This window comes from Macrotis lagotis, chromosome 1, assembly GCF_037893015.1.
Source record: "Macrotis lagotis isolate mMagLag1 chromosome 1, bilby.v1.9.chrom.fasta, whole genome shotgun sequence".
In the NCBI taxonomy this organism is placed as follows: domain Eukaryota; kingdom Metazoa; phylum Chordata; class Mammalia; order Peramelemorphia; family Peramelidae; genus Macrotis; species Macrotis lagotis.
The window spans coordinates 410,790,345-410,805,052 of record NC_133658.1 but is presented as its reverse complement, the minus strand read 5'-3'; the positions used below and the strand labels follow the sequence as shown (position 1 = coordinate 410,805,052).

General features: G+C 41.0%; 1 protein-coding gene across 19 annotated transcripts in view; it reads left to right on the top strand.

Moving 5' to 3' along the window:
• Positions 1-14,708, top strand: part of LOC141506210 (protocadherin gamma-C5-like) — a 221,695-nt gene that overhangs the window by 123,596 nt on the left and 83,391 nt on the right. The window contains exon 1 of one of the 19 annotated variants that reach the window (XM_074212776.1): positions 176-552. The exons of 15 other annotated variants lie outside the window; for them this stretch is intronic. In XM_074212776.1, coding sequence (XP_074068877.1) covers positions 352-552 — 201 coding nt within the window. In that variant the 5' untranslated portion in view covers positions 176-351. 3 more of the 19 variants (XM_074212774.1, XM_074212755.1, XM_074212763.1) reach the window with 3 other exon arrangements.

The following is a 14,708-nucleotide window of genomic DNA, read 5'->3' as shown; positions in this document are numbered from 1 at the left end:
ACAAAGCTCTTATAGGAAGAAAAACAACTATATTCTTGAGATGTAAAGAGTGTTTCTAGGAAGCAAAATAATGCTGCAATTTGAGAATGAACCTCTGGGCGCCGCTGCCGGCCAGTACGGGATTATATTGAAACAGGATTGCTCCTGGAACTTCCTGAACTGTCATAAAATATACAGAAGAGAGACTTCCTTGCAGAGACTCACTCGCTCTCGCTGCGCCACAGCCCTGTCCTGGGAAACCCTCACTCCAAAGGAATATATCTGGGGCTAAGACGCATACTTCTGGAGGATTACAGCGGTGATACAAAGAGCTACTCGGCAGAGCTGGGAAGACGTAAAGAAGCCAGAAAGATGGGAAGGAACTCGGCGGAGATCAGACATATCCAAAAGCTGCAAGTATTCTGTGCCTTCTTAGCGTCTTTGTTCTGCCTGGCACTTTCCGAGCACATCAGGTATACGATTCCCGAGGAGATGGCAAAAGGGTCAGTGGTGGGGAAACTCGCCAAGGACCTGGGACTGCAGATTCCGGACCTGCCGAATCGGAAACTGCGGGTGAGTGCAGAGAGGGAATATTTTAGCGTGAGTAAGGAGAGCGGGGAATTGTTGGTATGTGATAGAATAGACCGGGAGGAGATATGTGAGGAAAGATCTGTATGCGAACTGCAACTGGAAGCTGTGGTTGAAAATCCCTTAAATATTTTTCATGTCACTGTGGCGATTGAGGATATTAACGATCATGCTCCACAGTTCAATCAAAATGAAATAAATTTAGACATTATTGAATCCACCTTGCCAGGTGCTCGATGGATTCTTGAATCAGCCAGTGATCCCGATATAAATAGCTACTCACTCAACAATTACTTTCTAAGTATTGGTCAATATTTCTCATTGGTACAAAAAGAAAATCCTGATGGCGGAAAATATCCAGAATTAGTATTGGAGAAACCTCTAGATCGAGAAATGCAAAGTTCCCATTTTTTGGTCCTAACAGCTACGGATGGGGGAAATCCCCCTCTCAGTGGAACGGCTCAAATCAGGATAAATGTCACTGATGCCAATGATAACCCCCCAGTTTTCAGTCAGAGCCTCTATAGAGCTAGTCTTCGGGAGAACTTACCCCCAGGTTCCTCTGTGCTTTGCCTGGCAGCCACAGACAAAGATGAGGGGGTCAATGCAGAAATTATCTTCTCCTTGACGAGCATCACCCAGAATGCCCGGCAGATTTTCTCCCTGGATCCGAACACAGGCGAAATCAGAACCAAAGGGACCCTGGATTTTGAGATCACAAAAAAATTCACAATGGATATAGAAGCTAAGGATGGGGGAGGTCTTTCCACCCAGTGTAAAGTTGTCATAGACATACAAGACGAGAATGACAATGCTCCTGAAGTGACAGTAACATCTCTAGTCAGTTCTGTCCTGGAAGACTCCCTGCCTGGAACAGTGATTGCCCTTTTCAAAACACGTGATATGGATTCTGGGGCTAATGGAGAAATATCATGTTATATGCAATCAAATTCTATCCCTTTCAGACTGGAATCTTCTTCCAGGAATTACTACAAGCTACTGACAGATGGGACCCTGGACCGTGAGCAGACACCAGAATATAATATCACATTGGTTGCCACAGACAAGGGAAACCCCCCTTTATCTACCAATAAAACCCTCACTTTGCATATAGCTGACATCAATGACAACGCTCCCATTTTCTTCCAACCATATTATGTGGCTTACATTCCCGAGAACAATCCCTCTGGAGGGTCAATCACCCAGGTCTCAGCTTATGACCCGGATCTAGAAGAGAATGGCCGGGTGTCCTATTTCATCATTAGTAGTGACCTGACCTCGATGCCTCTGTCCTCCTACGTTTCGGTCAATAGCCATAGTGGAGACATCTTTGCTCAGCGCTCCTTCGATTATGAACAGGTCCGAACTTTCGAGCTGACTCTACAGGCCCGGGATTCTGGCTCACCCTCCCTCAGTGCCAATGTGACTGTACAAGTGTTCATCGTTGACCTCAATGACAACTCTCCGAATATCCTCTATCCAGTACTGGGTGCCGACAACTCGGCCCTTTTCGATATGGTCCCTCGCTCTGCAGAATCCGGCTACTTGGTCACAAAGGTAGTGGCAGTGGATGCTGACTCAGGTCACAACGCGTGGCTGGCCTACCATGTGCTACAAGCCACAGATCCCGGGCTTTTCAGTCTTGGGCTGCGAACAGGAGAGGTCAGGACTGCTCGAGCTTTGACTGACAGGGATCCTGCCCGGCACCGCCTACTAGTCTCAGTGCAGGATGGGGGCCAACCCTCTCTGTCGGCCACTGTGGCTCTGAACTTGATTTTTGCAGACAGTCTGCAGGAGGCACTGCCTGAAATGAAGGAGGAGCACTCAGACTCCTCGAATTCTCAATCTGAGCTACAATTTTACCTGGTTGTGGCTCTAGCCCTAATATCTATGCTGTTTCTTGTGACAGTGACAATGGCCATTGCCCTGCGCCTTCGGAGATCCTCCAGTCCTAAAGCATGGGGATGTTTCCAAGTAGATCTTTGCTCAAAATCTGGACCCACTGTCCCCCCAAACTATGGTGAAGGAACATTGCCTTATTCCTACAATGTATGTGTGTCATCACACCCAGGAAACACAGAATTTAATTATTTGAAACCAACTGATCATTGTCCTCCAACTCTTGATATTTTCAACAAAGATGTTTCTTCCATGATAATCAATGGATTAAATGGTGACAGTTCTCATAATATTCTTGCACAGGTGGGTCCATTACTTTACATTTTATGTTTAAGATGTCATTAGTGTCCTTTCAAGTTATATTTATAACTGCATCATTCTTTACTTTTAAGATGGCTTTATTTTTAATTATCTGGTATAATTTTACACTAACAAAATAATGCTCCAGAAACCTGTCAATAAGGTCAAATTCATACGAAATCATGTAGATGATTTTGTGTGTGAGAAAAATGTGATCCCCTAGGACTAGTTAACAAATGGAAGCAAATGTTACAACTGCTGTTGTTTTTCAAAAGTACATCCATCCTCAGTAGTGGTGGAGAGTTTGTTGGTTTCAGGATCATTTGATAATCATCCTTTCACTTCTCTGCCCTTAAGTATTAGTTTTGCATTTTTAATTCTCCAATTTGTGGCTATTTATTTTAGTCTCGATTATGAGAAATAATAACATTTCTGAATCTAACAGGCTAGAAGCTGCATTTTGACTCAATTAATACAATTTTATTCAGAAAAATTATTAACACTCTTAGCTTCTTTTTTAAGGGGACGGTTTGATTTTAGATATCAAAGATGGAGATGGGAGAAATACAAAAGGAAAGAAATGATTTTTTAATTAAATTCCCTAACAACAATGATATCTCAGAATCCCATTTTGATTTAAAGAAACTTTGGGTGGAATTCAAAATCTTGAGATAGCCTTGCTCATTTGAGATAGAGGAGTCACTGGAGAAGAAATATCAAAGAACACCTGAACAAGACCAATAAACCGATTTCAAAGAACAAAAAAGAAATATCTACATTAATATGTAAGAATCTATCCAGTTTTTCTAAAAGGGTGCAGTAATTGGTTAAGACTCTAAGTGCCGCTGTTCACCAATCAGGAGGAGAATTGTAGTGAGAGAAATCCATCCATATCTTGGCCACTCCTACAAGGGAAAACGTTGCAGATTTAGACACACACAAGGTTAGGGACTGATCGGAAGCTCTCTGAGCCGGCGATTCGATCTGCGAATGCCGATAACCCAGCACACAAAGGAACCAAGACAAAGACAATTTCGCTGAAGGACAGACAGCTATGGCCCAAGTTGCTCGGAAGCGTCTGGACTGTTGGGGCCGAATTCTCCTTTGTTTTCTCCTGGGGACGCTATGTGAGTCCCGAGCCGGGCAGATTCGCTATTCTGTGTGGGAAGAAATGCAAAAAGGTTCTTTTGTGGGAGATGTGGCCCAAGACCTGGAATTGGAGCCCCGGAAGCTTTCGGAAAGCGGAGCCCGCATCGTTTCCAGAGGTAAGACACAGCTTTTCGCTTTGAATGTTAGAAGCGGCAGTTTAGTGACGGCGGACCGGATAGACCGGGAACAGCTATGCCCCGGGACCCCAAAATGCCTTTTAAATGTCGAAATTCTAATGGACGATAAAATAAATATTTATGGAGTGGAAGTAGAAGTGATGGACATTAATGATCATGCTCCCCGCTTTCGGGTAGACGACGTAGAAATAAAAATCAGCGAGAATGCAGCAGTGGGGACTAGTTTTCCACTTCCGAATGCTAGGGATCCGGATTTGGAAATGAATTCCCTCCAGAATTACCAGCTAAGCCCAAACCGTCACTTCTCTCTGCACGTGCAAAGTAGACCTGATGGGGCCAAATATCCGGAGCTGGTCCTGGAGAGGGCTCTAGACCGGGAGGAGGAACCTGTCCACTATCTCACCCTCACTGCCACCGACGGGGGAGATCCTATCAGATCAGGAACCGCGCGAATCCGCGTGACTATTCTTGACATAAACGACAACCCGCCAGTGTTCCCTCAGTCGGAATACAGCGTGAGTGTTCCTGAGAACGTGCCCAAGGGGACACTGTTACTCACAATCAACGCCTCGGATCCAGATGAAGGAGTCAATGGAGAAGTGACATATTCAATCAGATACTTCAAAGAAGAAGCTTCCGAGATTTTCTATCTGGATTCTCGCACAGCGCAACTCTATTCTCAAGAAACCCTGGATTTTGAGGAGTCTTCACTCTATGAAATAGAAATTCAAGGTCTGGATGGTGGTGGTCTCCTAACCAGAGCGAAAGTGCAGATTACAGTTCTAGACGTGAATGACAATACCCCAGAAGTTACTGTGGCTTCTTTTACCAGTACGGTCCCGGAAAATTCACCTCCGGGGACCGTAATTGCCCTTTTAAACGTGCATGATCGAGATTCCGGGGACAATGGTCGAGTCATCTGTTCCATTCCCGAGCATTTACCCTTTAAATTAGAAAAATCCTATGGAAATTATTACCGTTTGATGACAGTCAGAGCCCTAGATCGGGAGCAGGTTTCTGAGTACAATGTCACTGTGACAGCCACTGACCAAGGGATTCCACCATTATCTACAAGCGCCCACATTTCCCTGCACGTAGCAGATAGTAATGACAATCCGCCCAGCTTCTGTGAGGCATCCTACTCGGCCTACGTACGTGAAAACAATCCTAGAGCTGCTTCTATTTATTCAGTAACAGCTAGTGACCCGGATAGTGGGGAAAATGCTCATATCATTTACTCTATTGGAGAAGATACCATCAATGGGACTCCTCTTTCCTCCTATGTCTCCATTAACTCTGAGACTGGTGTCCTCTATGCTCTGCAATCCTTCGATTATGAACAGTTCCGGGACATGCAGCTACGAGTGACTGCCCAGGACTCCGGGGACCCTCCTCTAAGCAGCAATGTATCTCTGACTCTGTTCATCCTAGACCAGAATGACAACCCTCCAGAAATCTTGTATCCCACCTTCCCAACAGATGGCTCCACTGGAGTGGAGTTGGCTCCTCGCTCTGCAGAGCCTGGCTACCTAGTAACCAAGGTCGTAGCTGTGGATGGAGACTCTGGTCAGAACGCCTGGCTGTCCTATCGCCTGTTCAAGGCTTCAGAACCAGGGCTCTTCTCTCTGGGTCTGCACACAGGTGAAATCAGAACAGCTCGAGCTTTTCACGACAAAGACTCCCTTAAGCAGATTCTAGTGGTGGCAGTCACTGACAATGGGGAACCCCCTTTATCTGCAACAGTCAGTGTTACAGTGGCTGTGGCTGACAACATTCCAGAAATCCTCTCAGACCTTAGCAACTTGAAGGCCTCTGAGGACCAACCAGATTCAAGTCTCACACTCTACTTAGTCATTTCTGTGGCTACCGTTTCTTGCCTTTTTTTTATATTCATTATAGTCTTACTAGCACTCAGGCTTCACAAATGGAGGATTTCCAAACCATTGGAATCAGCCAACGAATATTTTGCAGGAGGCCCTGATTCACAATTTGTGGACATTGATGAAGTTAGAGCTTACCTCAAAACTTATTCCCATGAGGTTTCCCTCACCATGAATTCTCAAAAGAGCCAGATGCTCTTTCCTCGGCCCAACTATGTAGATACTTTAATTAGTCAAGAAAGTTGTGAGAAAAAGGACTCTCTGTTATCAGATTGTATGCCTGATACAGTTTTAGTCCAAAATGATCAGACCTATCTTCAGGTGAGTTTATTTCCTGTTCTTTCTTTTTTAAAAGCCTCCTTGATTAAGGATACTGGTAATATGCAGAGTATGCCTATCAGAATAATATTTTTAGAAGTGTTCAATGAGAGCATATATATATTTTTATTTATCTTGTTCCTCAGTTTAAGGGTAATTTCATTTTTCACTTTTTATTTCCTTGAAAAGTTAACCAACCTTTTTGAATTCCTAGAAAAGATTTGCTGCAACACATTCCTGGTATTTTCTCTTGATTAGATATAACTTATTTCCAACTATGCATCATTAGCAGATATGATTTAAATTTTGTATTTCTTGGCATGTTTACATTGTCCAATTGACTTGGTAATGAGCAAATGACACATTAGAAGTGTTCTTTCTCTGTTGATTATAAGCTTAATTCCACATTAACTTCTTTGAGTTTATAAGTATGTTCTACCATCAATATCTTTTATATTTCCACCATCCCATTATTAATGGTATATCTTTACTATGAACATAGTGAATGTTTGACACAATATTGTAGTCTGTTTGTAATCAACAGACATTTTGTGCAACATAATTTTCATATCATCCTAAACATCCTGACTGGCTATATCAATTAAATGTTTGACTTTTTCCATTATACTGACTCTGGGGATGGGTAATAAGGTAAGCATTGTATACATACATACATATATATATATATATGTATATATACATATATTGTCACAGTTTCTTCTCTTGTCTTTACATTTCATTCTAAGAAAAACAAATCAGTGAACTGTTCTGAAGAATTTGAATATGCTTATTTCAATTGACTTCTATTTATCCTTTTACTTTGTTTAAAAATTATGTAGGTATTTTGTGTGTTTGCTTGATAAAGTGCTAACATTTGCTATATTTATTTGGGTGGAAATGTTTTGCAGAACTCAGTTTAAATGTTTAGTCTGTAATAGATGGCAATTGGTGGTGGTGCAGTTCATAGAAGAAGACATCGTTTCAAATTCTGACATACATAGATTGAAGGATTTTGGGTAAATCATTTAACCTCTCAGTTGTCTAGGCATCTCTATAAAACTATATATTGCAGAGAAGGTTACAATCCAGCAGAGATACATGAGCCTCCTCAACTGAGAATTCTCTATATTAATGATATCTGTGGTCGAATTTCTATATGTAAAAAATAAAGACTTCAAGCTGCTTTAGATGTTATATAAGTAACATAGATATCCTTTGTTGTAGAATCCATGTGGTCTTTTAAATGACTGTTGATTGGACCTGAACTCTTTATTGCTCTTAGGGATGATTTTTTTCAGACAATTGAATGATTCATCTATTATTAATTCGGGTATTCAAGGTTATAGTATCAATTTTCCTACTCTTTCTTGCTACTGTTTGTTTTCATTCCACCTAGTGAGATGAAATAATTCTTTTGAGACCAAAAGTAACTCAGTGCAGCTAGATGGTACAGCTACTGAATAGAGCATCTGCTCTGGAGTCAGGAAGACCTGAGTTCAAAGGTGGCCTCATACACATGCTACTTATTAGCTGTGTGACCTTGTCATTTAACCCCTTTGCCCCACAAAAAAAAACAGAAAAAGAAAGAAGTTCTCATTTGTTGTGGAAGTTCCAAATTTGTCTTATATTCACAAATTTTAATGATGAATAACAGATCTATATGTTCTAAAATTCACTTTATACTTTAATAGCTCTGTGAAATCATCTATTTGGACAATCTTCATCAGTCTGATTACAAATTATATTTTTCACCTTGTCCAACTTATGTCTATATTCTCCAAACATTTTCCAATGAGTATCAGTGAAGTAGAGATCTTTTTCTAGATTATGTGCATACCAGATTGTCATTCAGATTGTGCAGCTCTTCTACTACATTGATACTCATGGGTATCCCTTACACCACATTTTGCATTTAGAAAATAATGGAAATTCTGTCTACTTGCAGCCACCATACATCTTTCCATTGACCTTTATGACTTTATGAAAGTTTTCTACTAAATTTAGGAGTCTTTTTTCTTTCAGTAACTTTGGTGTTCTGTGATTCACAACCAGCTACCATCATTGAGGAATTCATTTTTTTGTCTCTTAGATGGACTTTTGTGCAGCTTAGGGTCTTCGCTCTTCTAACACATTGTCCATCTGCAATGCATGATAATGATGTTCTACCTCAATGTGCGCTCAACTGTATGTCATAGTCTGGAGGAAAAAAAGTCATTTCCTCACCTGTTTACATATGAATTGTTAAGCCAATCTCTTTATAGTAGTCATAGATTTCATTGAGAAGGTTTTGTGATGTTCTGGTACTTGGTGCAACTAGCACAATATCATCTGCAAACAGAAGTACCTAAAGAGAAATTTCTCTCCCTCTTGAACTTTGTGCAGAATGTCCTCCATTATCATACAAATACATTTACTAAATATTTTTCTCCTGTATCTCTTGACATTTTAAATCAGAGAATCTTTCAAAACTGGCATGTTTTGTATCAATGATTGCTTTAATCAAGAAACCTTAGCACACAAGTGAGAGACACCTTGTTGAAAGAAAACTTTTAAGGCTGAATTTTCTTCTGCTGAGCCAAATACTCAGGATGGAGGGAGGGAGGGACAGAGAGAGGAGAGAGAGAGAGAGAGAGAGAGAGAGATCCTGTATTTTGTGCACTATTCATATATTTATGTGATTGTTGGGATATGCTCTGATATAAATAGTGGTGTAGAAATCCTCCTTTTTCACATCGCATATTCCCATCGTGGATATCTTTTCTGGTAATCATACTTTATGAATATGAAAAAGTAGAAATTTGGGTTAATAATTATTGATGTCCAAGGTTTTTTCCCCCAATTCTTTTTTTAATCTTCCTCCCTCCCAAGATTGCTTGTAAAATTATGCCTTCTCCCAAATTTAGAGGGATTTCCTCTCTTTCTGGCCCAACCTCTTAACCTGAAGTTCTTATGTGCCCTTTTTTCCTTCCTTTGAGGACTAGGGACAGAGTAAAAATGTAATAATTCAGCATTATTGGTGATCAAAATAGTTATATAAATGATGAAAAAGCCATTTTCTGCCTATTTATTTTCACTTCAACTGTGTATATCCTTGAGATGATGTAATTTCCTTGGGATCATGCCGAATTTTCTGTAGATTAAGTTTCATCTTCACAGCTTTTAATTTTATGGCATCTTCCCTTATACCATCTCCATTGTGTCTCTGATTCCAAACTATTTCCCCTTGATCCTCCCTGTTTCCCCTTCACCATGTTTTATAAATCAAATGATATTTTAAATGCTTGTTGCTCTTTGTACTTCATTTGGCAAGATCAAGTGGTATTTCTGACTTAGGTAGTTTCTGGATTCTTTTGGATTTCCCTTAGTGGAGACTAGTCTACATCAGTTAAATTTTGCAGGAGAGAGTGATAACTTTTTTGTCTTTTTCCTGTTTACATTTCGAGGAGTGCAAATTAATAATAATAATAATTTGAGTTGAAGCTGTTCTGACTGGTAAGAGGTCATTTCTTCATCATTAGCCTTTTTTCTAATTTACTGTTGATTTTTGTTTTCCATAACTAGTCAGTGGTTTGACTGCACACAGCTATTTCTGTTTTGCATCCTAACCTTTTATTTACCCTTTGTAAATACATTGTCGATTTTATTTTTGTAATGTTAATCAATGCGTAATGTGATCAGTGCCTTCTGTCTCTTGCTCTGAAGAAAATATTAATGACCTATGAGAATGGGGATTCTAAGTAGTCTCTAAACCTTTTCTAAATCTTTCCTTTTATAAAATATAAATGAGGTTTTAAAATATCTCTCTTCCATCCTCTTTAGTGCCCACCATGGTACTGAAATCACCAAGTGTGAGTGTATCCATAGTTGTTAGATGTACTAGTAAAATTTTACATAGAATTTCTCTTCATTCTTTGTAACAGATATTGGTGCTTAAATGACAATCATTCTTATATGGTGTCCTTTTGTTCATACTCATTAGGAGCACTACAAGAAGATAGGATTAGTTACGTTTCTAATTTTCCTTGGACTTAAAGTGAAACTTGGTTTTCAAACCCTTTATTTGTTTTTCCAAGAAGAACCCTTGAGTCATTTTTCCACTTATTCACAACTTAATTTCAGTTTTTGGTTCAATTTCTGGTAAGAATATCAGTGTTCGCTGCAGTTGTCATAGCGATCAACTCTTTGGTCAAGGACAAAGACTTTACATTTAAAGCAATAACAATAAAGTTAGTGTTTGTGAATAATTTAAAAGCTATAATTCTTCACATCCTCTGCTCCTATTTCTTTCACTTCACCAGGTACTGTGAAAACACTTGAAATTTTTATATACTTTTTCTTTAAACCCAACTGGTTTCTAGGGAGCCGTCATAAAGAGAAGTGAATAATTATTTAGTGCATTCAAAAACTAGTCCAGAAAAATCAATATCATCCCCTGACCTGGTGTTCTATTCTTTCTGATCATGAATGGCAAAATAGAATTCTTTTCCCATTTCTGAAACAGTGGCTTTCACTTTAAATTTTACTTTGGGGGTGGCTAGGTGGCACAGTGGATAGATCACTGGCCCTGGAGTCAGGAGTAACTGAGTTGAAATCTGGCCTCAGACACTTAATAATTACCTAGCTGTGTGGCCTTGGGCAAGCCACTTAACCCCATTTGTCTTGCAAAAAAACTAAATAAAATAAAATAAAAAATAAAATAAATTTTAAAAAGTCTTGGGTTTTAAAAAAATTTAATTTGTTTGTTTTATACTTAGATGAGTCAATAAAGAATAGAAGTGAACCCCATAATCAATAAAACTAAAGGAAGTCAATGAAAAGTATTTAGAATAAGCAGGATGTATGACAGTGTGGGATTGAAGACAATACCGATCAAATGAGGAGAGAAAAATCCCATATAAATACAGATGGAGGAGAGGAAAAGAGAAAGAGAAAAGGCAAAAGAGAGAGGAAGGGAAACACAATGTTTACTAGAATACTTGGGGGGATGGACAGTTTTGCTTTGTTTTTGTTTGTTTGCTACTTGGTGTGGAATTAAGGGGAAAAGACTTGTCTTTGAGCTGGTATATAACTGAAGGTAATTGCTATGACCAACAAGGAAAAGTGTCATTATGTCCTATAAAAAATAGGAGGGGGAGGGCAAAGATCCTTGAAAATCCAAAGTATGAATTTGATTGAAATGGGAGATATATGCAGTTGTGGGATTGAATTTGAAGACAACTTTTAGGCACTCGGATAAAATTTAAGAAAGTGAATCTTAGAAATGCTATTAGTAGTATTAAATAAGGGCAGTTGGGTGGTGCAGTGGATAGAGCACTGGAGTCAGGAAGTCTCATCTCCACCAGTAAGTATCTCCCTGGGATAGTGTTTGCCTCAGTTTTTCATCTGTAAAAATAAATTGAAGAAGGAAATGGCAAACCATTTCTCCATCTTTGCCAAGAAAACCCCAAAATTGGGGTCACGAATATTGGACACAAATCAATAATAACGTATTAAACAATGATGTATTATTCTTTCAAGGTATATATATATCTGAAATCTCCTCTCCAAAAAAATATTTCAATAACATAAAAATGAAAGATGTTTCAATTGAAAACTACACCTTTCCTCCATTGTTATTTACTCTGTCTTTATGGAAGTTACTAATTACTCTCATTTCCTGAAAAGCTGACAGCTCCAAAGCGACCAATCCCACGGTCACAAAGTTCAAGGTTTAAGGATGTTCTTGCTTCAGTTTACTGCAGTAGATCGTATTGCTAAGCAAACATTTGGAAGATGAATTTCTTCTTGCAGTTCACTAGATTAGACTCTGAGCGCCGCTGTCGGCCAATACCCAGGGAAATGGAGAAGGTTTATTGCAGGATAATTTCTTGCAGAGCCATACAGGATCACACACCACACAGGAGATCGGCACTTATAAAAACTTGCTACTCCACCGATCCGGTTCCAAAGCTCCAGGATTCATCAAAACATAGATTAAAAGGTACAGGGCGGATTCTCGGGAACAAACCTGAATCGTGACACACAGAAAGCCAAAGATGGGAAGGAACGCACCCTGGGATCAGGTCCTGAGATGGCAAGTACTATATCCTTTCTTCGCTTCTTTGTTCTTCCGGGCGTTTTCCGAGCACATCAGCTATTCGATTGCTGAAGAAATGGAGAAAGGGTCGGTAGTAGGGAATCTCGCCAAGGACCTGGGTCTAAATGTGCCAGATTTGGCGGCTCGGAAGCTGAGAATTAATGGAAAGAAACAATATTTTGCTGTAAGCACTCAGTCCGGGGAATTACTAGTTAGTGACAGAATAGACAGGGAGCATTTGTGCGGGAAGAAGTCTGAGTGTTCTCTGACATTAGAAACTGTAGCTGAAAACCCCTTAAACGTTTTTCATGTAACTGTGATCATACAAGATATTAATGACAATCCACCCCATTTTCTTCAAAATACCATCAATTTACAGATTAATGAATTTGCCCTCAAGGGATCTCGGTTTGGACTAGAATCTGCTGTAGATCCAGATGTGGGTATCAATTCTCTGCAAAGTTACCAACTTAGTCCCAATGAGCATTTTTCAATGATTGTAAAGGAGAGCCCTGATGGTAGGAAATATCCAGAGTTAGTAATGGAGAAACCTTTGGACCGGGAAAAGCAGAGTTCTCATCACTTGGTTCTGGTGGCTGTGGATGGGGGCAACCCAGTTTTAAGCGGTACGGCTCAGATCAAGGTCAATGTTACTGACGCGAATGATAATCCACCAGTCTTCAGCCAGGACTTCTACAAAGTCAGTCTTAGGGAGAACCTGCCCCCGGATTCCTCAGTGCTAAGGGTGAAGGCCACTGACAAGGACGAAGGAATCAATGCGGAAATCACCTATTTCTTTAAAACTACAGCGGATGATGCTTTAAATATATTTCATTTGGATCATAAAAATGGGGAAATAAAAACTCAAGGGCATCTAGACTTTGAAGACACTGACAGTTATATACTGAGCATAGGAGCAAGGGATGGCGGTGGAATGGCTGCTGAATGCAAAGTTATATTGGAAATTCTAGATGAAAATGATAACCACCCGGAAGTGACGTTTACTTCTGTGTCCAGCACCATTGCCGAGGATGCGGTGCCAGGAACAGTGATTGCCCTATTCAAAATCGAGGATCGAGATTCCGGAGTCAACGGGGAGGTCACGTGCCACGTGGAGGAAAATGCACCTTTCAGACTAGAGTTGTCTTCCCGGAACTACTACAAGCTGCTGACAGATGAACCTCTAGACCGAGAGCAAACCCCACAGTATAACATTACAGTCACTGCTACCGACAAGGGAAAGCCCCCTCTGTCCACCAGCAAAACCCTCACTCTGCACATAGCTGACGTCAATGATAACCCCCCAGTTTTCCTCCAGCCTTCCTACGTTGTTTATGTCCCAGAGAACAACCCCTCTGGAGCTTCCATCGCAAGTGTCTCAGCCTCTGACCCAGACCTGGAGGGCAATGGAAGAGTGTCCTATTCCATCATCAGCAGTGACCTGGCCCCTCTGCCTCTGTCGTCCTACGTGTCAGTAAATAGCCATAGCGGGGCCATCTTTGCTCAGCGTTCCTTCGACTATGAGCAGGTCCGCACCTTCGAGCTGACGCTGCAGGCCAGTGACGCTGGTTCTCCGGTCCTTCGTGCCAATGTCACCCTGCAAGTGTTCATCTTAGACCGCAATGACAACGCCCCGAACATCCTCTACCCGGCTCTGGGCCCTGACAGATCGGCCCTCTTCGACATGGTCCCTCGCTCTGCTGAGCCAGGATACTTAGTCACCAAGGTGGTGGCGGTGGACCCAGACTCCGGACACAATGCCTGGCTGGCCTACAGCGTAATGCAAGCCACAGATCCGGGACTCTTCAGCCTGGGTCTGCGCACAGGTGAGATCAGGACTGCTAGGGCTTTGTCTGAAAGAGATGCTGCCCGACACCGCCTGCTGGTCTCTGTGCAGGATGGAGGCCAGCCCCCTCTGTCGGCCACCGTGGCTCTGCACCTGGTCTTCGCAGACAGTCTGCAAGAAGCAATGCCAGAAATGGAAGAGGAGCACTCTAGCACTTCCAATACACAGTCGGAGCTACAGTTTTACTTGGTAATAGCTTTGGCGCTAATCTCGATTCTGTTTCTAATCACAATAATATTGACCATCGTTCTTCGCTTTCGGAGATACTCTAATGCCACAACATTAGGCTGTTTCTCGCCAGATCTCTACTCAAAGCCTGCAATTCCACCCATTTATGAAGATGGAACTTTGCCTTATTCCAATCAACCGCGTTTGCCTACAGACTTCAGAAAATACGAATTCACTTTTCTGAAATCCAATGACCAGAGTTCTGCCGCACAGAATTTCCTTTCCTATAGTACTTTTGATGCTTTAGCAAATAATTCTTCTGAGATTCCTAATGATTTACAAACCAACCCAGCTGACTACAAAGAGGT